This window comes from Syngnathus scovelli, chromosome 1, assembly GCF_024217435.2.
Source record: "Syngnathus scovelli strain Florida chromosome 1, RoL_Ssco_1.2, whole genome shotgun sequence".
Lineage (NCBI taxonomy): Eukaryota > Metazoa > Chordata > Actinopteri > Syngnathiformes > Syngnathidae > Syngnathus > Syngnathus scovelli.
This window is the reverse complement of record NC_090847.1, coordinates 15,921,409-15,934,744: the sequence shown is the minus strand read 5'-3', so window position 1 is coordinate 15,934,744 and position 13,336 is coordinate 15,921,409. Positions and strand designations below refer to the sequence as shown.

The window sequence follows — 13,336 nt, the reverse complement described above, 5'->3', positions numbered from 1 at the left end:
TTCTTTTTTGTTATCTTCTATCACAGGGTTGCCCATACTTTTTCAGCTTGAAAGCTACTCACAAGATGACCAAGTCAAAATGATCTACCTATGATAAAAATGGAAAATATCAATTTATTTATTCTATATTATCACTATTTACGTTATTATTACTATTTAATATTGTGTATTTTTTCCTTGTCCTTTTTCCCCTTTTAAGATAAGTAAAGTATTTTTTTAAATTGAATTTGAAATTCATCTCAGCATTGTGGCCAAATGTAGAATCTGTGATGGGTTTTGCAAAATAGTGACAGTCCTTGTGGCAAAACGCTGGATGATTTTGTATTTTATATAACAATATGAATTTGATCAAGGACCTTTTATCCTAAAGCCAGCAACCTATTCTTTCTACAAAAAAAGGGCTTGAGAACCAGTGGTGAGATGCTAGTATTGAGCATATGTGCTCCCTCTCACAAGCTCCAGTTAGGAGGTGAGTGGCAGCATTTTGGACCAACTGGACATGCTTGAGGGAGGACTGGCTGATTCCGAAGTAAAGTGCATTCCAGTACTTTAGCCAGCTGCCTAAAATGGATTTAACAATAGCACTGATTTGCCAGTAGAACTTAAAATCACTGTCCAATTTAAAACCCAAGTTCGAGACTGTTGGATTAATAGACCCAAGGGTGGGATGTAGAAGGGCCACTGAAAGCAATTTCTGTTTTTATGTCATTGAAATATAGAAAATGCAGGATGCTGATTTCCTGAGTGAACGCACACAGTTGACGTCATATCTCGCCTCGCTTGGCTATGTGTGTAACACACAGGCTGCTAAATGCCAAATCATCTGTTATGGCTTTGATGTCAATATAATACATGCATGAAAGTAGTTCACGTGCAATTAGATTTGAATGCTAACTGTTAGAGTTGTGCTCACTCCAACTTATTTTGCAAGAACCACACGGGAGACAAAGTCCTTTTAGACACCTGCAGGTGGAGAGTCCATTGGTCGCTGTGCATAAGCATAAAACTAATCTAGCTAGGTTATTTATTACAGGTTGCATTCCAACATAATCATACGATAAAGATAACCTGGAAAACCCTGACACTAACTTTGTGTTGGACATCAAAGAAGAGATGTATGCTGAATATAAAGCAGCGGCGGCATTAACGGCACATTAACAATGCACATATAGAAATCACACACACACACACACAAATGAAATGCGTTGAAGTAAAGCATGTTCACCTTCCTAGGCTGTAAAAGTCACATCTGCACGGTCGTGGGATAATTCTGTGGACACGGATGTGTCGTTAATGGTGCACTGTATTAAAGTTTTAGAGCGTGCACACCTAGTTCCTTGGTCAATCTTTTAAAGGGAATTTACCTTGAAAACCAAACAAACAAACTTAAGGTGTTTATTCACTTTTGTTGCTGGGAATTTATACATTAAGAGTTCATTCATTGTCCGAACTGTTTTACATTGGTGGTGTAGTTTTGAAGGAACAGAAAATGTAGCTATACAAGCTGTACACTAACTACATTGTGAGATACTAAATGTATTTATTCAATCTTATCAGGACCAAATCAAGTTGTACATGCTGCGTATCTATATGTAGTAAATGAACAACACACAGCACACACAGGCCTGTTGTCACAGTGAATGTTTTATTAGCTCAGCTCCGTTAGCATCTTCATACCAGTGTGGCAAAAACATTTAGTGGGAACTTAAAACAGCTGGGTCAAAAACAACCAAATTTAGGACGAGCCATGAACTTGGGTCGGTTTGACCTAACTTCCTGTCTCCCACCCTAAAATTGGGTTGATTTATGCAAACAACCAAAGATTGGGTCAAATTGACCCAAACTTTGGTTGTTTGCATACGTTTTAAAGGTGGCACATGGCGATGTGCAAAAAGGTCATGTGACGCTTCCCACTGTCAGCTTGCTCACACTCCCTTCAATGCACCATTGATTGCAATTCACATTTTCCATCTTTTGAGGCTTTTTGACAACACTGCTGTTGCGAGGTTATTTCAAGGTGACAAGAAGACAAAACACAATGGCTTACGACTCATTTTACACCTATTTGTCCTCCATTGTCATTGTGTGTTGTATGTTGTATTGTGTGCGTGTACTGCATTGTGTGTATGTCGTATGTTATTTAACTATGTGATAGGTAGTGTGCGCTTGTTGGGCTGCAGGAACAATGCGAAGCCAGTTAGCATCAGCCAGCTACTAGCTGAAAAGTGCAAAAGTAAAGCAGTGTAAAAATTATAAGATAGAAGTGAGGTATTGTATGGAAGTTGTATCATAAATATTTTTGTGCACATTTGGCCTGAAACCAAAAACAAATCAATAACTCGTTTCAGCTTGCCAAAAAAATATGTTCCAGCATGTCAAAGAAATCAACAAAATAGGTTTGAGCATGTCAAGAAAAACATGTCAACTAAGAATGTTTCAGCGCACCAACAAAACTTTGTAAACCAAAGTATGCCAATGAAACGTGTCATCAAAAACACACTTCAGGATGTTAACAAAAACATGTCTACGAAACATGCCAACAAAAACTTTAGCATGTCAACTCAATTACATCAACCAAAATCTCCTGTTTATATCAACTCAAATGTAATCAACCAAAATGTAAAACAAAACCCCCCAAAAAACGTCAACTAAACATCACATCAAAAATAGCATGTTTCAGCATGTCAACAAAGCATGCCAACAAAATGTTCATATCAGCTCAACATTTTTGCATGTCGTCACGCGTGTTTTAGCATGTCCAAAAAATTGCCAAATTAAGCATGTTACAAAAACATGCCAACAAAGGCATTGTTTCAGCATTGCAAGAAAACATGGCAAATAAAAGTCAACAAAACATATTTAAGCATGCTAACAAAAAATACGTCAGCTGTCAACAAAAACGTTGATCTTTTTCACAGTGTGTATGGCAGAGGGAGGATCATCACCGAGTAGCATTTAAAAAATCTTCACATTTGAAAATGTCCCTACAACAATCCTATTTACAAACCTTTTGTATTTATTTGAACATCCCATATTCACTTTTTAGACCAAAGTTGAGGCTTTTTTTTCCTGAAAAATCTTTTGATTAAAATCATGTAAACACACAGATAGTTGTTTCCATGTCGACTGCTCACAGTTTGCATTTCCACCTTTTTTTAAATGTTTTTAAAAAAAATCTTTTAGTTCTCAGTTACTGAAGTTTCTGAAACTAAAAGGTTCCAGTCAGATTTAGTTTTGAGAACCAGGTTCTTGTTAGTTAGGTTTCTGGACCTTTCAAAAGTACATCATTTTGGCCCATGAACCACATCATTTGGTTATAGGTACACCTAAAAGTTTTGAAACCTTACATTCTTACTACTTGTAGAGCCTTCCATCTTCAAGCTTTGATCAGACCGTGCCAAAAATATCGATTCTCGTCTACCCTGCTCGGAAGGGTTTCAAAACTACATTTACAAACGGTCCCCAAAGAGGTCCTAGTACCTGGGTAGAGTTCCACGCGGCGGCGATGCTCTGTGAGTGTATCTCATCTTGACAGTTTACAATTGTTTTTGAAAACACACTTTTTACTCACACACAATAAAAGCATATGATAAATACATAAGCCTCCTCTACATTTTATGTAACACAGTGATGTGGTCACCGTGTAAAGTTTGTGTGTGTGTGTCTGATGAGTCACAGTAATTTCTGCCCTCTTTTTATTACACTGACAATATAGCAGTCGGAACCAATTACCAAACAAGAAGGAGGGGGAGGAGGATGTGGTGCAACCTGGGTCCTGTGCATCTTCACGGACAGTGTGGAGATAATGTTCATAGGCAAACTAAGCAATGACGAATACACTATTATATCTTTTACAACAGAGATGCCAAAGGAAAAATGTGAAATCCCATGAGGAAGCTGATGGGATCAAACAATCAAAAATTGACTGTAATCTTAAAAAAAAATGACAAAATCAGAAAGCAACTATGCAAATGCTTGTCGTGAATTATTTAAGCAGGGATCAGCAACGGGCCTATTGATAGTCCATTCATATAAATCTGCAGAATTTTCTGCTTTCCCAGGTTTCTTGGTAGGATGCATCGAGTGAAGCTTGTGAGGAATTTAGTGAAGATACAAATAACGTGTTACTTGTAGTACCACTAGTAGTTTAGTTTCTGTTTCCCGGTGTCTTTCAAACCAGCATCTAATAACAGAAAGCGAATGTGAAGTCTATGTTGACATAACCTGGAACAAAGTGATAATATTTTTTTTATTATAATACTAGATTTTTTTTTAAACCAAGATGTTTGAAATGCCCTCCCGAGTTTTCTTAAATGAGCAAAGTGAGATGTAAGTAGACTTGTTGGAAGTTTTTTCATCAATCATTCAGTATGCAGAATGTGACGACTGATGCTTGTGGGAAATGCTATTATGTGGTTTTCCCATTGCTATAGTATGTACATTTTTGTTTCCCAGTACCCCTGAATGTAGCATTAGACTCCAGAAAGGGACCTTTAATTCAGATATGCAGAACGTGAGGCTTGAGAAAAATGTAGTGATTGTTAAACTGATATTTTGTTAAACGTAAATCTTTTGATCAATCAATGAGCCCATTTGTTTGGGTTCCCCGGTGTCTTCGAATATAGCATTACTCGCAAGGTCGGACAGTTTCAAAATGAACCTTGATGATTTCCTAAAAAGCGCCAACACTTTGGCACCATTTTTAAACATCTCTTTTTTTGGTTTGCCAGGAAGGCTCATTCAAAAATCCTCACGGCTTGATGGTATTTCTAAGAATGAGACTGACTCCATCTTCCCCGTGGTGTTGTCCATCTGAAACGTTTGACTCAAACGGCGCTCCCCTCACCCCACCCGCCCTCAACAGTTAAACTTGAAGATGACGAGCACGATGCGCTTGTACTCCTTCCTGAAGTTGTGGTTGAGTACGCCGTAGATGACGGCGTTGAGGCAACTGTTGAAGTAGGCCATAAAGTAGCTGGCAGTAAAGAGCCACTCGGGGATGGCGAGGCCTAGCCGTGAGTCCAACGCCACCGCCAGGCCGATGAGGTTGAGTGGAGCCCAGCACACGGCGAACAGCACAAAGACCACAAACATGGTGAGGAAGTTGCGCAGGTCATGCGGCTTGAGCTTGGGCCGCGAATCAGGTTTGACGCGGCGCCTCACGCGGATGACCAGCATCCAGATGCGCAGGTAGCAGTAGCTGACAATGGCGATGGGGAGCACAAAGTGGACCACCACCACGGCGATGGTGTACGCCGAGCTCACCGACTGGGCAAAGGTGCATGAATAGACGCGTGGGTCGTACTGCAGTGACTCTACGAACCAGTTGGGCACGATGGCCAGTATGGTCAGCACCCACACCAACGCCACGTAGCACATGGTGTTGGCACCTGAGAACAGATGGTCATAGCGCAGGCTGTGGCAGATGTAGCAGTAGCGGTTGATGGCGATGCCCGTGATGTTGAAGATGGAGCCGATCACGCTCAGGCCCATCAGGAAGCCGCTCACCTGCCGAGGGTAGGTAGGCCTTCAGATTAGCCTTTCAAAACCAGCGTTTGGGCTTGAAATAATGAAGCAAGGATTGGGGTTTGATTCCAGGGCTCGGGTTTCAAAGTAGGGAATCAAAGTAGGATTTAAAAAAAGGATTAGTTTCAAGCAAGGATTCGGGGTTCAGGTTAGGCTTGCTAATCAGGGCTAGAAGGTTATGACTTCAAACAAGTTAGGCTTTCAAACGAAGGAGTTAAGGTCCTAAGGTTTGCTTGGTTGCGTGAAGGTTTCAAGCAAAGATTGGGGTTTCAAATTATGGTTTGAAGGCAGAATGATCAGACTTTCCAAATAGGTTAGTTTTAAGGCTTTCAACAAGTGTTACTAAGGGTTACAAGCAAGGTTTAGGTTTTCAAGCAAGTACTTCGCTTTCCAATTACAATATAAAACCAGGGTTGGGATTTCAAATGTAAGTTTCAAGCAAAGGTTAAGGTTTCAAGCCACAGTTAAGATTACTAGGTAGGGTTTATATGCAGGCTTAGGGCTTCAAGTAAAGATTAGGGTTTTGCATGTTCAGTTAAAGCTTGAAGCAAGTGTTAGGGTTTCAAATGAGGGTCTTAAGGGTTGTTGTTTCAAGTATTGTTTAGGTTTTTAGAGATTCTCAATAGTCCTCCTTATTTTTTTCCTCTCACCTGGCAGTGCAGGTATCCTGCGATCCAGCCGTCGTGGAAGATTGCCGTCAGCACCAGCGGATACGGGTACACGGCCACCAAAAGGTCAGCCAGCGCCAGGCTCACTACGAACGCGTTTCCTGAAAGAAAGACATGGCCTGTGCTAGTTTGGCTTGTGAATGAAACCTTAAGCAAGTTAGGGTTAAAGTCACTGTTTCGGGTTCATACAAAGTTTGAGTGTTTCAAATTGGGGTCTCAAGCCATGGTTGGTGTTTCAAACAAGCTTTCAAATTTGGGTTGGAAGTCTGATTAGGGTTTCAAACTATGGTTAAAGTTTATAATTAGAGGTTCATAGCACAATTAGTGTTTGGTAATGGTTAAAATTTCCAATTATGGGTTGAAGCCAGAATTAAGATTCCACACGAGGATTAGGGTTTCAAATTAGACAGCAAGGCTAGGAACTGGAAATTTCAATCAAGGTTAACGTTAATGAGTTAGGATTTCAAGGAAGGGTTAGGGTTAGGTTTCAAAATGATGTTTTCAAATTAGGGTTTCATTACTGTAAATCTTTCAAATCGTTTCAAACTGGGGCTAAGTAAAAGTAGTAAAAGATTCAACCCCCCTACACACACACACACACACACACAGCTCATGCACCGTCACGCGTTTCTCTTTTCTCTTTCACAGAGTCGGAAGGGTGAGAATCCCTGCACCGTGACCAGGAGAAAACTTTCAGTTCTGAACAATGGCAGCCAGTTATTTGCATACAATAGCCCTGCAGGAGGTCTGGCGGACAGATCTAGGAGGCGGGATACGGAAAATGGAGACGGGAAGAGATTAGTCGGGATGGAAAATTGGAAAAAGGAGAGCGCTGCCATGGGTGACAAGAGGAGCGTGGAGGAAGGGGCTGTGAGAGGGGGTGATGAATCATGGGAATAGTACAGGGAAAAATTGGAATGTCAGGAAATAAATTGAGATGAGAGAAGAAGACAAAAGAAAAGAATTATGTGTCCGTGAGTAGGGTTGGTGGGAAGGTACGTAAAGCATGAATGGAAACTTCAATAGGGATATGCTCCAGCGCACCCCCCCGCCCCCAAAACCTTGAACAGGATGAATGTAGAGATGGCAATGCAAAGGTGGGTAATAGGATGTGCAGTGGGGCTGCTTTGGTTGAAACTCCCCATCTGTTGTAGTAAAATGTTACGATAGCCCCAAAAGGATTGAAATTTAGAACTCGTTCAGTTTGACTAAGACAGAGGGGAGGGCAGTATGAGCAGTGCAAAAAGTCAGAAGTGCCGTAAAGGAGTAGCTATGTACGATTGAGTCTTCAAGTGCCCAGTTCTCAGTCGCGATCTGTGATCGCCCTGTCCAACTTATTATCAAGTAGATGTCTGCTTTCAGTGTCTTATACATGTAAACTGCGCACTTGGACTTTACGCATGGTCAGTTTCTGCAAGTCAACTGTGTTCACAATGGCGAAAACCGCCTGATTCTACCTGCACCAAGCTACGTGCAACTGCGGAAATACCTCAACTTTGTGTAGCCCGCCTATGACCACGCTGTATGATAGATGTCGGCTGGGCACGGATATCAAAAACTAACTTGTGAAGTGGCAATGTAATCTTCACTCTTCCTCTGTGACACGTCAATCAATCAATGAGTCATGCATTTCTACTCGATAACATCTCATTCATTTTGTTTGGTGTCAAAGGGAAGATGGATCATAATGAGCACCAGCATACAAGCCTCATATCATGATTATATGACACGCTACATCGGTCAATCACAGGACGGACACACCCTGACAAAAACACCACGCACACATTGTACCGACATAATGGTAAATGGTAAAAAAAAATATAAAATATGATAAAACACAGTAATACTATTATATTATAAAATGCAGTAAAAATTGATACTTGTAAAAATGGCAAAATAAAAAGAATACTAGTAAAGAATAATAATATTACTAAAAGCGGTAAAATGCATGTGAATATAGTACGTAAATAAAATAATAAAAGTAAATGTAAAAAGTACTAGTAAATGAGATCAATGATGGATGGAAAAAAATAATGGTGAAAAATAGTGAAAACCAAAAGAATAATGGTAAAACCTAACAAATTACGAAAAATTACAAACAACACTAGAAAAATGATACTCAATTAAAAACACGAGCAAAAATGGTAAAGAAAAAAGAATGAATCGTATATCCATCCATCCATCCATCCATCCATCCATCCATCCATCCATCCATCCATCCATCCATCCATCCATCATCTTACATTGGTGGAAATAAGATTTTTTTTTTTTTTTTTTTTTACAAAGAGCATAGTGCACCCTAACCTGAAAATTTAAGGAGAAGACACACTTTTCACTTACAGATTCAATTATAAATTAAATATTCATCATCCCTCAGTTCCATTGAATTGTTGATAAATGGGAAGAGGTGATTACAAAAATCAATCAATAAACAAAAAATCTTGAACCTTTACTGGTGTGAGTAAATGGAAAGTAGTTGCACGGGCTCAAATGTTAATGGGCAAAATGCTACTTTAGAGGCATTTTGGAGCCCTGCATGCACCTTTATAAAATATATGTTGAAAAAACAAGCCATTTTAAGGGTGTAAGAGTAGTAAAAGTAGTTTAAAAAGTAGCCTAATTAGTCAAATTGAATATGAAAACCACTAGTAAAAGTTATCGCACAAGTGTCGAGAAAGTGCTGAAAGTAGTGTACCAGTTTTCCTGAGTTTCTTGTTTCTGAAAACGGACAGGATGACAAGCAGGTTGCCAATAACGTCCACCACGATGGTGGTGATGAGCACGACGGCGAGGACAGTCATCGTCCAGGGGAAGGCGTGCTGCTGCTGCGGGGCCCCGGCTGGCGTGGAGTTGCGCGGCCCCGGCGTGGCCCCCAATGGATCGGGGGGCCACGCCGGGGCCGGCTGCTGCTGCCGCTGCTGCTGCTGGGCGGCCATCAGCTGCGGGAGCTGCAAAGGATCAACCAATCTCGCCGCCGGGTCTAGTTGCAGGCGCGTCATGGCGTAGGAAAACCCCTTTTACGCGGCGTTTTGAGGCATGAGTGTAGAAGCGGCGGCGGAAGCGGTTCGCCCTGGAGGAGTCACACGTTCGAGTCCATTTGTGCGCGGCGGCGGTGGTACATGTGCTCGGCGCTCTCACTCAAGTCCACTCGTGCCATGTTGGCGCGCTTTCCTTTCCCACGCACAGGTGTTTCCCGCCAAGTGGCTCCCGCTGTCGCATGCATTTGGGTGAGTCTTGCGCGTGGCTGTTAGCCCCCCCCCATCTCTCTCTCTCTCTCTCTCTCTCTCTCTCTCTCTCTCTCTCTCTCTCTCTCTCTCTCTCTCTCAAATCAGTGTGCCTTCGCGAGACGAGTTCAGATATGCGTCATCACGAATTTACATGATAAATCTGGTGTGTTTGGACCGCCGCAGTGGAGGCTCTGCCGAACCCCTGAGACCGACTCACCGAACCCCCCTAATGTTCGCTCGAACCCAGTTTAAGAACCACTGCACTATAACAACCATAACAACGTCACCACTTAATTTTTTTGCACGACAATGATAATGATAATACTCTATGCTGGTGTTAGAGACAATGTAGAATTTTTTTATTTGTCGATTTTTCATTCATTTGAAATATGAAACTTCAACAATATGAAAAAAATTATTCTATGTATGACATCAACGTAATTTTCTAAAACACATGACATTTTGGTTGCACCTCTGAAGGAATTGCTGTTAAGCTTGCAATGTGTGGTCTACGTGAGGCAACGTGTAGTGTGCGTGCTTCAGAATGCACACGCTTCAAAGTTAGGTCGTTGCATTAGTGTTAGTATACCACTAGATGGTGTTGAAAAATCAGACATTTCTTCACACTCATTATTTCAACAATCATGGTGTTCATTGTAACACAGACAGTGACGTGCATTCCAGTTCTTTTAAGTGAAATGAATCGTTAGAATCAGTTAACTCAAAAGATTCGTTCAAACGACTCGTTCAACGAATCGCCCCCCCCCACACTGATCCGTTTATTTATATATTTATTTTTTTAACTTCAATAACACACAGAACTAAGAATACACCAGACAAAAAACAATCAAATAAACACACGTCGACAACGGCAACGCACACATATTTCTCTATATTACAACACCCCGTGGGAACAACATATACATCAAACAATACAACTACACAACCCCGCCCAAATTATTATATTTAATAATAATAATTGGCTCGGGTATTTCACACATTTCTTTCTATAATACAACACCTACACACTGATCCATTGGCAACAGTCTCTCACCCGGTCGTGAACGAGAAGTTGCGTCACTGACTCGTCTCATTCGTGAACGGGAAATTACGTCACGGACTCGCTGCTGATTAGTCGTTCGCGAACGATCCGTTCAAAGGAACGAATTCTTTTTCAGTGAACGAGTGAACGAATCACTTCCTAAAGTGATTGTTCTTTTTTCAGTTCATATGACTTCAATCAGTGGGTGTCGAATGTAAAGAAAGAACCACTCACTGAAACACCACTTCTTTTAAGCACGTTTTCTCCAAGCTCCGTTAGCTTTATTGCATGAAGGGATGCGCCGTTATGCAACAACGGGGAGATTATGCTTCTCTTTGGGTAATCTTGATTTGATAACACGTAGTTTTAAAATAACGTGTATGCATATATACGCCTAAATATTGTTATCTAATATATCTACTGCAATTTCACATTAGGTTGCTGGTCTGAAATCTACTTTTATTATTATTATTATGTATTTATTTATTTATTTTTTAAATAAACATTTATGTTGAAACTTGTCTGGTGTTTTATTCTTTGTTTTTATATTCACTAATTAAAACAAAAATCAGACATTTGGGTAACTGCTTTATATAACAATATGTGTATTACGTATGAATATGGTGAGGAAGTGAACTGTAAACCCATCCAAAATGAAAAACCATGTCACGAGTGTAGCAGAGTTAATGCTAATGACTTTGAATTCAACAAGTATCTGTACACTTGAGCTGCTCCATTAAACCATATAGGGTACATACCTCACACACAATGCAAGCCAGGGTACCATAGTGTAGTGGTTAGTGCTCTGGACTCTACCCCTAGCGATCTGAGTTCAAAACCCAGCGAGACCAAAAAATCATTTTATCATGGAAAAATTTGCAACACAGGGTTAGGGGTTAGTGTTAAAGTGAAAAGTGCCACACCCGCCCTCACCCCAACTTTCTGATTGGCTGTTTGATCTGTGGCGTCACTTGGACACTCCATTAGGTACACCGCCATTTTCAAGTGTACGTAATAACAGGCCACTTTATTAGGGAAATATCATGGTCAAAGGTTACAGGTGTCAAGCTCTTGTCCTCGGGGCTGCATTCCAACACGTTTTCCAAGGTTCCCTCGTTAAGTGCACCTGCGTGAAAAGTTTTAGCTCCTGCAAATGTGAAAATGACCAAAACTTTTCACGCAGGTGTGTTTAACGAGGGTAACTTGGAAAACATATTGGAACGCGGCCCCAAGGACTAGAGCTTGACACCTGTAACTTTTGACCATGATATTTCCCTAATAAAGTGGCCTGTTATTACGTACACTTGAAAATGGCGGTGTACCTAATAGAGTGTCCATGTGATTCCCTCGTTAAGTGCACCTGCGTGAAAAGTTTTAGCTCCCGCAGAACGTGAAAGAAGCTAAAAGTTTTCACGCAGGTGCGCTTAACGAGGGCACTTAGAAAACATGTTGGAACGCGGCCCCGAGGACTAGAGCTTGACACCTGTGACCTTTGACCATGATATTTCCCTAATAAAGTGGCCTGTTATTAGGTACACTTGAAAATGGCGGTGTACCTAATGGAGTGTCCATGTGATTCCCTCGTTAAGTGCACCTGCGTGAAAAGTTTTAGCTCCTGCAGAACGTGAAAATGACCAAAATCTTTTCACGCAGGTGTGTTTAACGAGGGTAACTTGGAAAATATATTGGAACGCGGCCCCGAGGACTAGAGTTTGACACCTGTGACCTTTGACCATGATATTTCCCTAATAAAGTGGCCTGTTATTAGGTACACCAACATGTATGCATATACACGCCTACACGGGTGTGGCACTTTTCACTTTAACCCTAACCCCTAACCCTGTGTTGCAAATCTTTCCATGATAAAAAGGTTTATTGGTCCCACCGGGATTTGAACTCAGATCACTAGGGGTAGAGTCCAGAACACTAACCACTACACTATGGTAGCCTGGCTTGCATTTTATGTAAGGTATGTACCCTATATGGTTTAATGGAGCAGCTCAAGTACAGACTTGTTGAATTCAAAGTCATTAGCATTAACTCTGCTACACTCGTGACATGGTTTTTCATTTTGGATGCATTTACAGTTCACTTCCTCACCATATTCTTTCATGATCGAAGCTTAAGTAAAAGTGAAAAGTGCCACACCCGCCCTCACCCCCACTTTCTGATTGGCTGTTTGATCTGTGACGTCATTCAGACGCTCTATTAGGTACACCGCTATTTTCAGGTTCGTTCGCAAAGATTCACGAGTGAGTGACAGACAGCGTTGCTGCTATGCCAGCCGACACACGTTATGCCGACATTGATGTTTTAATTTTGTATTTGTTGGATTGTCGTCGATGGTGTTATTATACCGAATGTGTTTGTGTTTGAATAAAAGGTTGAAAAAAAATCCGTTATGCCGACATTTGTTATTTTGGGGGACACCAACTCCTATAACAACGTAAAACACATATTGTCATATAAAGCAGTTAACCAAATGTCTGATTTTTATGTTTTAATTGGCAAATATAAAAACAAGGAATAAAACACCAGACAAGTTTTAACATAAATGTTTATTTAAAAATAATAATAATAATATTAAAAGTACATTTCAAACCAGCAATCTAATGTGAAATTGCAGTAGATATATTGGATAACAATATTTAGGCGTATATATGCATACACGTTATTTAAAAAGTACTATAAGTGTTATCAAATCAAGATTAGCCAAAGAGAAGAATAATCTCCCCGTTGTTGCATAACAGCGCATCCCTTCATGCAATAAAGTTAGCCGTTAGCTTGGAGAAAACAAGCATAAAAGAAGTGGTGTTTCAGTGAGTGGTTCTTTCTTTACATTCTGGCTTACATAGTTCACGTCAGGAGACGCA

The 13,336-nt window shown here is 40.7% G+C and overlaps 1 protein-coding gene across 1 annotated transcript; it reads right to left on the bottom strand.

Moving 5' to 3' along the window:
- Nucleotides 1-1,626: 1,626 nt before the first annotated feature.
- On the bottom strand, nt 1,627-9,193 carry mtnr1al (melatonin receptor type 1A like). The gene is made up of 3 exons (XM_049750025.1): nt 8,890-9,193; nt 6,177-6,295; nt 1,627-5,508 (listed from the first exon to the last, which is right to left on the bottom strand). The coding sequence occupies exons 1-3, from the start codon at nt 9,191-9,193 to the stop codon at nt 4,858-4,860; spliced, it is 1,074 nt and encodes a 357-aa protein (XP_049605982.1). The 3' UTR covers nt 1,627-4,857.
- Between the last annotated feature and the right edge of the window lie 4,143 nt (nt 9,194-13,336).

Excerpts from the sequence above, each read along its gene's own strand:
- mtnr1al (XM_049750025.1), bottom strand. The coding sequence starts at position 9,193 with ATGACGCGCCTGCAACTAGACCCGGCGGCGAGATTGGTTGATCCTTTG. Across the intron at positions 6,296-8,889 it reads CAAGAAACTCAGGAAAACTG|GAAACGCGTTCGTAGTGAGC; the intron begins GTACACTACTTT and ends TCTTTCTTTCAG. Across the intron at positions 5,509-6,176 it reads CAGGATACCTGCACTGCCAG|GTGAGCGGCTTCCTGATGGG; the intron begins GTGAGAGGAAAA and ends TACCCTCGGCAG.